The 12,689-nt window shown below is 35.6% G+C and overlaps 1 protein-coding gene across 1 annotated transcript in view; it reads right to left on the bottom strand.

Moving 5' to 3' along the window:
* The window catches only part of AK9 (adenylate kinase 9), a 121,470-nt gene that overhangs the window by 61,463 nt on the left and 47,318 nt on the right, over positions 1–12,689 (bottom strand). The window contains exons 15-19 of the mRNA XM_032651866.1: positions 12,618–12,675; positions 10,590–10,673; positions 8,670–8,818; positions 4,639–4,795; positions 1,708–1,822 (exon numbers count right to left, since the gene is read on the bottom strand). Of these exons, the coding sequence (XP_032507757.1) occupies positions 1,708–1,822; positions 4,639–4,795; positions 8,670–8,818; positions 10,590–10,673; positions 12,618–12,675 (563 nt within the window). The remainder of the gene's footprint in view (positions 1–1,707; positions 1,823–4,638; positions 4,796–8,669; positions 8,819–10,589; positions 10,674–12,617; positions 12,676–12,689) is intronic.

Raw genomic sequence — 12,689 nt, 5'->3', positions numbered from 1 at the left:
AACCTGGGCAAGTCTTTGCCATTAAGAAGTTTATAAAGACATAAAAATTTAGAATCAAAAGAAGTAAAAATTGATTATAGAGATAGCTCGGAAAATTCCATACGGTAAGAGGGAGGTGAAAGTTAAGAGTTGGGAGACAGTGGAGATGTCTTTTTCCTTTAAAAAAAACCCTATAGATTAAATGTATTTTAAATTATCTACTTAAAATGTAGCAAACCAGGCTTCCCTGGTGGCGCAGTGGTTGGGGGTCCGCCTGCCGATGCAGGGGACGTGGGTTCGTGCCCCGGTCCGGGAGGATCCCACATGCCGCGGAGCGGCTGGGCCCATGACCCATGGCCGCTGGGCCTGCGCGTCCGGAGCCTGTGCTCCGCAATGGGAGAGGCCGCAACAGTGAGAGGCCCACGTACCACAAAAAAAAAAAAAAAAAAAAAAATCATAAAAAAAAAAAAAAAATGTAGCAAACCTTCAGCCTAGAAATCACATGAACTTCGTTTTACTGTTATGTCGATAGCTTCATATGTTCTTAAATATTTGACTATTTCTCATACACTGGAAAAAAATTAGGTAATCCCTTAAATCCTAGCAAATTGTAGCTCCATTTGTAACAGAACTTTTAAAAGCTAAAAGTAAATGTAATAAGTTTGTAATTATTGTCTTAATACTTTTAGTCAATTTTACAAACAATTTTATTAACTAATCTAAATTATACTTTATGTATTTTCGTGTTAAGTTCATAAAGGAACGGCCAATTTAGGTGAACAATGAACATCAAATAACAAAATCCTCTGACACACAGTTATCAGTTATCCCCCACCCCCTAACAAATACCCACTTCCCAGCTCCATAATTCCTAGAGTTTAAAGAGCTCTCCTAAGTCCCAGCACAAATTGCTAATATCTGAAGGGGAAAAGGAAATAATATTTGAGAAAGCTCCTATAGGTGTCATCATTAATAGTGGGAGGTTTAACGGGTTAATATAAAGAAATTTAGTTTTTGAATGTCTCAGCCTTTAACGCTTGGAGAAGTAGGAATCTCAGTGGGCTAATGAAAAATTTTAGTGTCTAAAGAGCTTGTTTCAGCAAGGAAGAACAGTTAGCACATTAAGACACTCTTTCTTTTTATACTTTATTTTCCAGTCTGAAGAATTTGATAGTTAAAGTTTAGTCTTGACCCCAGCCATGAACAGATGGAAGTGTGTCCACATTTTGAAATGTTCTTCATTGCACCCAGATTAGAGAATAAGTTCTTGATGTTGAACCTGTCAATTATAAATAAGTAGTCTTGTTCTTTCCTTATGTAGAACTTAGGCTTTGGATTTTAGTCATACCACACAAGTGTATTTTCACTTTTTATTATATTATTTCCTTCATTTGTGGATTCTAGTTAGCAAAATTATAATATTTAAGTCACAGATAAACATGGTAGAAAAAAATATCTTCCCTGTGCTCATTTTTTTACAGTGTCTTTGGAAAGTAGATATTTGGTTTAGAATGTCTGATTTGGGGCTGTGAAAACAGCCACAACTCTGTACTTTAGAGATTATGGAAGTATTTGTGAAATTACTGCTTTTCTTAGAATTAGAACTGGATCTAGTTAGTAGGCCACCATTATGATGCTAAAGACATTTCATAAATATAAATTGTAAGTACATATTTAACAGCTATAAGAGGTTAATTAACCCATTTTATTGTGCCAGGCAGATTTTACCTTGCTGCTTCTTCCTCTTTTCTTTTCTTTAGTAGTTCATCCAATAACCTTTCTAAAATCTTAGAGTCAATTTCTTGTTTATTCTCTAAATACAGTCTATTAAATAAATATTTTCCTGAAACACAAAGAGAACAATGTTAATTTTGAAGCTCTATAAAATATAGTGAGATATATTTTTGGAAATTAACAATGAAAAGATTATTTCTGTCTATATCCAAATATATTTTCCTTTAAGCATTTATTTAAATAGAGCCCAGATTCTTTAAGAGACCATCTTAAATCCTTTTTTTTTTTAACATCTTTATTGGGGTATAATTGCTTTACAATGGTGTGTTAATTTCTGCTTTATAACAAAGTGAATCAGTTATACATATACATATGTTCCCATATCTCTTTCCTCTTGCGTCTCCCTCCCTCTCACCCTCCCTATCCCACCCCTCCAGGCGGTCACAAGCACCCAGCCGATATCCCTGTGCCATGCGGCTGCTTCCCACTAGCTATCTACCTTACGTTTGTTAGTGTGTATATGTCCATGACTCTCTCTCACCCTGTCACAGCTCACCATTCCCCCTCCCCATATCCTCAAGTCCGTTCTCCAGTAGGTCTGTGTCTTTATTCCTGTCTTACCCCTAGTTTCTTCATGAAATTTTTTTTTCTTAAATTCCGTATATATATATGTTAGCATACAGTATTTGTCTTTTTCTTTCTGACTTACTTCACTCTGTATGACAGACTCTAGGTCTACCCACCTCATTACAAATAGCTTAATTTCGTTTCTTTTTATGGCTGAGTAATATTCCATTGTATATATGTGCCACATCTTCTTTATCCATTCATCCGATGATGGGCACTTAGGTTGTTTCCATCTCCGGGCTACTGTAAACAGAACTGCAATGAACATTTTGGTACATGACTCTTTTTGAATTTGGTTTTCTCAGGGTATGTGCCCAGTAGTGGGATTGCTGGGTCATATGGCAGTTCTATTTGTAGTTTTTTAAGGAACGTCCATGCTGTTCTCCATAGTGGCTGAACCAATTCACATTCCCACCAGCAGTGCAAGAGTGTTCCCTTTTCTCCACACCCTCTCCAGCATTTATTGTTTCTAGATTTTTTGATGATGGCCATTCTGACTGGTGTGAGATGATTTCTCATTGTAGTTTTGATTTGCATTTCTCTAATGATTAATGATGTTGAACATTCTTTCATGTGTTTGTTGGCAGTCTGTATATCTTCTTTGGAGAAATGTCTATTTAGGTCTTCTGCCCATTTTTGGATTGGGTTGTTTGTTTTTTTGTTATTGAGCTGCATGAGCTGCTTGTAAATTTTGGAGATTAATCCTTTGTCAGTTGCTTCATTTGCAAATATTTTCTCCCATTCTGAGGGTTGTCTTTTGGTCTTGTTTATGGTTTCCTTTGCTGTGCAAAAGCTTTGAAGTTTCATTAGGTCCCATTTGTTTATTTTTGGTTTTATTTCCATTTCTCTAGGAGGTGGGTCAGAAAGGATCTTGCTGTGATTTATGTCATAGTGTTCTGCCTATGTTTTCTTCTAAGAGTTTGATAGTTTCTGGCCTTACATTTAGGTCTTTAATCCATTTTGAGCTTATTTTTGTGTATGGTGTTAGGGAGTGATCTAATCTCATACTTTTACATGTAGCTGTCCAGTTTTCCCAGCACCACTTATTGAAGAGGCCGTCCTTTCTCCACTGTACATTCCTGCCACCTTTATCAAATATAAGGTGACCATATGTGCGTGGGTTTATCTCTGGGCTTTCTATCCTGTTCCATTGATCTATCTTTCTGTTTTTGTGCCAGTACCATACTGTCTTGATTACTGTAGCTTTGTAGTATAGTCTGAAGTCAGGGAGCCTGATTCCTCCAGCTCTGTTTTTCATTCTCAAGATTGCTTTGGCTCTTCGGGGTCTTTTTTGTTTCCATACAAATTGTGAAAAAATTTTTTTCTAGTTCTGTGAAAAATACCAGTGGTAGTTTGATAGGGATTGCATTGAATATGTAGATTGCTTTGGGTAGTAGAGTCATTTTCACAATGTTGATTCTTCCAACCCACGAACATGGTATATCTCTCCATCTATTTGTATCATCTTTAATTTCTTTCATCAGTGTCTTATAATTTTCTGCATACAGGTCTTTTGTCTCCTTAGGTAGGTTTATTCCTAGATATTTTATTCTTTTTGTTGCAATGGTAAATGGAAGTGTTTTCTTGATTTCACTTTTAGATTTTTCATCATTAGTATATAGGAATGCCAGAGATTTTTAAATCCTTTTTAAAAGGTATATATGGGCATGTCATAAATAACTAAAACATAAAAAGAGGTAGTATAATATATTCTCCCCATGGAAATTCTCTTTTCAAATATATTTCCTTAAGATGCAAAATTACAGAATATTCTTGGCCCCCTCATCAAAGATTAGTTGACCGTTATATGTGTGAGTTTACTTCTGGGCTCTCTGTTCTGTTCCATTGGACTATGTGTCTGCTTTTCTGGTGGTACCATACTGTTTTGATTACTATAGCTTTATACAAAGTGACAGAATAATTAAAATTTAGTTCTGCTATCTTTATGTACTTAGTATTTCCCATTTAAGGTGAAGAAGGACTAATATATAGTTTTGCCCTCAGCCTCATATATTTTTCATTTAGAAGTTACAATGCTGACTGGGATGGGGTGTTAGATTCTCAGCTCCAAAGAATAATTGTAAGGGCCTGCTGGAACATCAGGTGATCCCACACCATCTGTGGCCACCTACTCAGTGGATGGATGCCTCCTTTTGTGTACCTCTAGGTCATGAAGGGACTACTGGTGTGGTATTTGTACATAGGGAAGGTGGAGTGTTTTTCATTTTATATTTTAACTAAAAATATTATCAGCAATAAAAACTTCACTTTAAATTGACATGATAAATATTTACCAACCATTGTTTTCTGTGTCTGATAAACAGATGACTAAATCAGGTAGAATTCCTTTGTTGACTAAGACTATCCACAGTTCTTTCATAATAGGGTAGTTGTCTAGTATCCATCCTCCATATTTTGGGGCACCATAAAACCTATTCTCGTTTTCTTCAACTACCTGTGAAAAACAGCAAACTGAAATTACCATCATATCTACCCAAGTAAAGGATGCTACCTTGATATATTACTTTTTTGGACCTTAATCAAGTATCTTTTGAGTTTTTCTGACTTTCAGAAGGAAATAAAAAGAGCCACTTAATTTTAAAAGAGAAACTTAATTTTAAAGCAATAAAGCTATAAGTTTTAAAAGTTAAGAACAGGAAGCAAAAGCCTTTCTTAAATAAATATAATACATGCTTACTATATGTTATTCAGTATTACAGAATCCAAATCCTGATTCAGAAGGTCTAGGGTAAGGCCCAAGAGTCTGTATTTCTAACATGCTCTCAGGTGACAATGGTCCTTGGTCCACTCTTTGAGTAGCAAGGTCCTAGCCCAGTTTGCCTTTTTTAGTGACAATGCTCTTCACTTCCCTTTTGCTTTTCAGCCTTCAATGTGAAAGGCTTCTACCTGCCACCCAATAATAATAACTTCAACACAAGCATGGAGATTAGATGTGGATCTATGAATATACCAATTCTGAAGGTTTTAAACAAGTTTGTGGGCCATCAGGAAATCACAGAATATTAGAAGTCAAAGGGGAAGAAATCTCAAGAAGACTGGTGTAACTCTCTGGCCTATATAGAATTTAAGATTACCTGCTTTTTGAATTTCCATCTGAATGAAGAGTATTTTGAAAAAAAGAATTTTAACACTTTGAAATGTTTCACATAATAGAATTGGGGGGAAAAAAGCTATAATGAAGAAGTATAAGTGAAATAAGTTAGAGAAAGACAAATACTACATGATCTCACTTATTTGTGGAATCTAGAAAAACCAAATTCATAGAAACAGAACAGATTGGTGATTGCCAGAGACAGGGCTGGAGGTGGGGAAAGGGTGAAGGTGGTCAAAAGGTACAAACATCCAGTTACAAGATAAATAAATCCTAATCATGTAATGTACAGCATGGTGACTATAGTTAATAATATTGTAGTGTATATTTGAAAGTTGCTAAGAGAGTAGATCTTAAAAGTTCTCACCACACACACACACACACAAATGTAACTATGTGAGGTGACCATGTTAACTAAACTTATTGTAGTAATAATTTTGCAATATATACAAATATCAAATCATTATGTTGTACATTTTAAACGAATACAATCTTATATGTCAATTATATATCAATAAAACTGGAAACAATATAAATGGTTAATAAAAAATTTTACTAAGTTTCAAAGATATGAAAATTAAAACAACATCAACATATAATTTATAGTTTCCCTATCTCATTCAATTTTTTTGAAAAAAATTTAATGGCTTCATAGTATTTAGTCAAATGAATAAACCCTAATTTGTTTAATCATCCTCTTCATGTTAAACATTTATATAACTTATAATTTTATTATAACATTGTGATGATATGATGGACATCTGCATATATAAATCTTTGTCTAAGTATATATTTCTTTAGGTTAGATTCCTATAAAAAGTGTTTTTAGGTCAAAAGGAATAAGGGAATGAACATTTTAAAGGCTTTTTATATACATTGTCATGTTGCTTCCATAATGTCTACAACAATTTTCACTCCTATGTGACTATATCATTACAGCCTCACTAGTATGGATTGTTATAAGTTTTTTAAAATCTTTGCCAATTTGACAGGTAAGAAATTGTCTTTTTTCATATTTTTATTGACACTTGAACATTAAAATTTTTCAGTTAACCATTTGTATTTCTTCTTTGATGAAATAATCTGTTTACGTCTTTGTCTGTTTTTTACATTGGTATTAGATTTTCCTTGATTTGTAAGATATCTTTATAATGAGGAATTAATGTGTCATATTTATTATAAATACTTTCCCCAGTTTGATGTTTGCTTTAAAATTTTGATTTTCATGGTGTATTTTTTAAGGAAAGGGAATCATTGTTAAGTAGCATCTTCATTGAGATTTTACTCTAAGAGTTCTTCCATGGCATTTGTGCCTAGAGTACTTGACCATTCTAAGATCATTTCAATATCACTATACTTTCTTCTAGGTAAAAACATGCCATTTTTACATTTAACAATTAATACGGAATTAATTTTGATATAAGCTGAGAATCTAAATTGTTTTTATCCTACCAGTTAATTTTATCAACACTATTAAATAATTCTTCCTTTCCTTTTGGGTTGTGATGTAAACCTTAGTATACACTCAGTTTTTATCTATACTGAGGTCTGTTTCTGTGCCTGCTCTGTGGTTCTGTTAGTTCTTGTATGATTATCAGGCTTATAAACCACTGTAACATCACATTTTACTAGTTGGTAGAGTAAGTCTCTCTCTGTTATACTTTGCCAGACTGTTCTTACCAATTCTCAACTATTGGTTCTCCCAAATAAATTTTAGAGACATTTGTCAGTTTTCAAAATACATTGACATTTTTATTATAATTGCATCAAATCTATAAACTAATTTAAGAAAGATACCTTAATAAGATTTTGTCTTTACATGTAAGAAATTAGTAATGACCTACTTTTTAAAAATAGGTTTCCTACTCAGAGATCATGAAAACTGATGACAGGTAGAACAGTGTCCTGCATTGGTCTCTGTGCTCTTGAAAAAGACAATCTGATATGAGCTTTGATGTTAAAATCTCACGTGATTTAAACTCCCCCACGATCCCAGACTCACAGTTTACCATCTATTGACACTACTCATATTACTACCTCAGAAGTGTTTTAGTAGTACTCCCTGTAGATCTGTATCCTCCAGAATAAACTCTGGAAAGAATGGAGCAAATTATCAGTGAAGGGCAAGGATGGGATGTTCACAGTGCTAAAGACATCCCTGACTTGGATATCTCCTCCTTTGGGATGCTCTGTCTCACCTCCCAGGAGGTAATAGCCTTGACCTTCCTGACATTCCTATACCTTGTACATATCTAGTTACCACTTAGCACATGAGAGTTAATTATTGGATTCTATGTCAGCCTTTCCTACCTGACTGATAGCTCCTTAACGGAAAGAGCTATGTTTAATTCATCTTTGTGTCCCCAGGCTCTAGCACAGTAGGTACTCAGAATGTTTCTGAAGAAATAAATTGATGACAGAACAACCTGAAGAGATATAGAAGTTGAAAGATCTCTTTGGGAAGCTCAGAGGGGGATAACAACTTGCCTTGGGTAGAGCCTGGGGCTCAAGGATTTCACCCAATGTGTTACAGAGTGGTTCTATACTCTCAGAGAACATTTTTTTTCTTCTCATGATTTTAAATTACATCATTTTCAAATTACAGAGAAATACATAAGTACATCGAACGACCAAAACTGATTTGTTATCTTTAACTTTTGCTCTGAACGCTTACCCAAGCACTCTGTACAAAACAGATCCATATGGTCTTTATAAGCCTTCTGATTTGATATGGGTAGGACATAGTACCTGAGGCTTTATTTTCCCCTTAGATTGGAAAATCTGTGGTGTGTCCATCCATCTCCCCCATGAACATGTTCAAGGTGGCTGGATGAAATTAGTTAGCTAGGGAGCAAAATTTGTCTTGGTTTACAAATAACCGGCTCATAGATGAAAAAGTAACTTTGGTACTTGCTTCATATAAACTATCTTTTAACCAACTGGACTGAATTAAAGACAATAAAAGTTAATGAAGAATAAATGTCAAAGCTATGAAATTATATTGCACATTTGTTGATAATTATTGAAAATTTATAAGCAACTGTTCACTGGGGTACATTACACATAGCAATGTTGACTGTAAAACGCACATGAATTTGAAGGCTACAGACTTCAACACTGTCATACAGGATTCTAAAATAATTGTACATATACTAGGTTAACATTTTCTCAGTTACTGTGAAATCAATGATAAAAATAAAGAGCCTGGATTTCTTACCTCTTGGAGAACTTCGTCTAAGATTTCAGCAATTTTTTCATGTGGCTGTTCAAAGTTCATGTCCTTTGCCATTTTTACCGTCTCCTTTATTATGGAACGAACTTCTGGATGATCTGCAGTTACCTCCTCTATCACATATTCTATTACATCTAAAGTAAAATAAATCAATAAATTAATGCCATTAATAATTTTAGTAGGGGCTTCCCTGGTGGCGCAGTGGTTGAGAGTCTGCCTGCCAATGCAGGGGACACGGGTTCGAGCCCTGGTCTGGGAAGATCCCACATGCCGCGGAGCAACTGGGCCTGTGAGCCACAACTGCTGAGCCTGCGCGTCTGGAGCTTGTGCTCCACAAGAGAGGCTGCGATAGTGAGAGGCCCGCGCACCGTGATGAGGAGTGGCCCCCGCTCGCCACAACAAGAGAAAGCCCGCGAAAAGAAACGAAGACCCAACACAGCCAAAAATAAATAAATAAAATTTAAAAAAAAATAATTTTAGTAAACAATGCTATTTGCAATAGAACATGATTGTAAATACCTAACCCAAGGAAGTACTCTTTGTGTTCCTGCAGCACATGCCCGAAAAAGGGAGAAATAGACTGGAAGGGAAATAAGTCAGGAATCCCAAAATAACAGAGCAGTCGCTTAAAGCCAGTGCATCAGAATGAAAGTGAACGAGGCATGAAAAAAGTCATGTCAGGCAGGAGTCAAAACTCAGGAAGTCAGGGAGAAGACGTAGGAAACAAAGGCTTCCAGGGGTCAGGCTAAAACTTGGGCATCTAGGGAATGAGTCAGAAAACAAAATAAATACTTCCAATTATAAGCATGAAACTAAATGGGACAATAAGAGGACGGGAGGTAGGCAAGTTGGAGGGGATGGAAGAAAGGGTGGCATAGGCTGGTTTTTGAAGTGTTAGACTTGATTCTTGTCTCATTGTGTGCTGAATGTTTCCTTACACGACTGAGCTGGCTCACAGGCTGCACCATGATGTAAACATTCATCCACTCCTCTAATGGGACATGAGATTGGCAGCTCCACCTGACTCCTCTACCTCTGCCTTTCCAATAGTGCCTCCTGAGCTGCCCCAAGGCTCTATCCATCAGGGTCTCATGCCAGAGCCCAATTGATCCTTGCCCAGAAAAACCCCAAAGGACCTTTGAAGAGCAGCTGCCTGCTGCCACCCCTGTCGTAAAGTAAGAAGTCTGTTCTCAGGGATAGAGAGAGCCAGCAGTTTCTGGAGAGCCAGAGTGGAAGAGGCAGGAACCCAAGATCTTCCGATAGCCAGGGAAAGAGGACGTGAGGAGGCAGAAATAGCCAGGCAAAGGTACTAAATGTGCCAGAAGATGCTAGTGGTCTATCCAATATCTGGTCTCCTTTTCCTTAGTAACAGAACCCTGATTTTGTTAGGGTCAGCCATGTGCCTAGCTAAAAACACTACATCTCCTAACTTCCCTTATAGTTTGGATGGCTGGTAGATAAGATGCAAGAAAAATTTGGGAAGGGGAGGCGGTGAGTCTTCTTGTTTTCTATTTAAAGAGGAACAACTCAGCTGGATGGAATGCCAATTTTTTATCCCTTGTCTTTTCCCTTTTCCTGCACACTGATATGATGGCTGGCACACTAGCAGCCATCTTGTGAATTATTACAGTAGCCACATGCCAGGAATGGCAGAAAAAATAGATCTCCTATCTTCTCAATATTCTTGTTCACAAAAACAATATATCACATGTTCTGTTTTCTGTGTTCCTGCATGTCTAACTGTTCATATTATAGTAGCCTTTAAGATAAAGTAAGTGGATATTAATAATACTTTAAAAAAAAAAAAACCCACACACACGTTACTCCTTCAAAATTCTAAAGGAACTATTTGTGATTTTTAGATCCACAGTCTAAGAGAACCAAATTACCCAAATGTTAATTTACCTTTTTTTGAATCCAACATTAGATCTTGACTAGAGTCTTGTTGACTTCTTTGAAGTGTAGACATTTCACTTGTTTTTTTTGCATCTGTGAATAAAACTCTGTTAACACGTAAAGAACAGTATTTAAAGTGTAGGTGAATCCCAAAGAAGATTGTGGTATGGGCCCAGGGACCCAGGACTCATGTTCCCAATTTCTTAAAAAATTAAAATAACAACCATAATAATCAAATAGGTAAACATATCTATCAGCAGTAGAAAATAAAGATAATGACTTAACTTATGACAAAACCAAGAGTAATTTCAGTTTCATATAATGCCAGTGGATGTAAATTGAAAAAAAAAATCAAATTTTCCCTTCCTTAGGTAACTAACAGCCTCTTGGCTCCAAGAGGTAAAGGCTGTGCTTATCTCAGACACAGGGGGGAGAAAGGGTGCCTTTTACCAGGATACACTGGCAGTGTTGGCATCCCTCCAGCAGTGGGTAGAGGCACTGATGACTGCTTCTACCTTGGACAGCTTCCCCCAAAGAGGGAACAGATAATACAAAGGAGGGGCTCCCTTTGTGTATGTATTGGTGCTGGGAATTCTGCAGCAGCAGAGATGGGGTTCCCAGATGCCACTTGGCCAAAATTTTAATTTCTGGGTCTTCTGTTAAGTGTGTGTGTGCGCATGCATGCTGGGGGAGGAGGAGTGTCATATATAAGTTTCTGACAGTGCCCAGTTCAATTCCTACTCAGCTTGAAATAAACACAAGGCAAAGACACGTCTATCTGAATCAGGAGGAGAAACCAAATAGAAAAGATCAGCCCTACATTATATAACACAATAAATTATATATGCAATTAAAAATTAAATACAAAAAGGTCAGACCAATAAAAAAAAGAATATAAGTATATATATTAAATCTCTGGTTGAGAGGAAGACATTTTAAGCCTGAAAGTAAATGGAAGAAATCAACAAAGGGGAAGTAATGATTTGACTATGAAAATGTGAAAAATTCCTCTACTTCAAAAACAGCAAGCTGATTTAAAAGACAAACCACCCAATTTGGAAAAAAAATATGAAAAATAAGTGAGTAATATAGAAAATTTATATAGGAACCATATAACTGATACAATTTAGAAAAATGGGCAAAAGACAAAAATGGTCACCTCAGAAAAGAAGAAATATAAATGGCTAACACAGTATTAAAATACTAAACTTCAGAAATAGTCAAATAAAAACTAAAATAATATTTAAAAAGAGAAAATACCGAGGAAACTATAACATGTAGTTTGTATATTCCTGACGGGAACAACTTTATGCAAAGCAATTTGACAGTCTGCAGCTTCATACTCATCAAACTAGTGACTCCACTTATGTCAACATGCAGACAAAACTTCATGTAGAAAATTCATTGGAAAAAAAGTTACTGGAGCATTATTTGTATTAGTAACAAAAAAATAATTTAAGTTTTCGATGTAATGAACTAGTTAAAACTATTACCTATAAATAGGGAAATTGTGCAGTAATTTTAAAGGAGGATTAAAATATTTTCTAATGAAATTATATAATTAAATGTAACATTATAAATAAAAAATAAAAATAGTTTACATTGTATGCTCTTGATTATATAAATGGAAAAGTTTTATAAGGGTAAATAGCACTAAATGATAACATTTCATAGCTACAACTTTGGGTTTATGATGCTCTGATTCCAACCCATTAAAGGAAGCAGTGAGCTTTTAAGAAAATTTATTATTGTATGATAATAATTGTGTCACGTCTGGAAACATACAAAAAAATTTGGGGGGCGTTCTAACTGTATTAGACTTGCTTGGTTCTATTTTCTTCTTCATTCTGGTAAATCTATTTCTGTTCTACAGCTGCTCAGTTTAAATCTGTAAGAGAGAAGCTAACTCTTTTTCTCTTAAAGTTTCCAATTTGAGGGAGGGGGTGGGTAATTTTAAGCTTCAATATAAACATGATAAAATATGGAATAAATGGGAATAAGATCCACAAGCATGGCATTAGCAGCTCATTTTGTGACCGTCTTTATCATCTGACTTCATTTTGGCTTCTTCACTGTCCTCTAAAGAGCTTTCTCTTTGGGATTCAAGAG

Source organism: Phocoena sinus, chromosome 12 (assembly GCF_008692025.1).
Source record: "Phocoena sinus isolate mPhoSin1 chromosome 12, mPhoSin1.pri, whole genome shotgun sequence".
Lineage (NCBI taxonomy): Eukaryota > Metazoa > Chordata > Mammalia > Artiodactyla > Phocoenidae > Phocoena > Phocoena sinus.
This window is presented reverse-complemented; position numbering and strand designations above follow the sequence as displayed.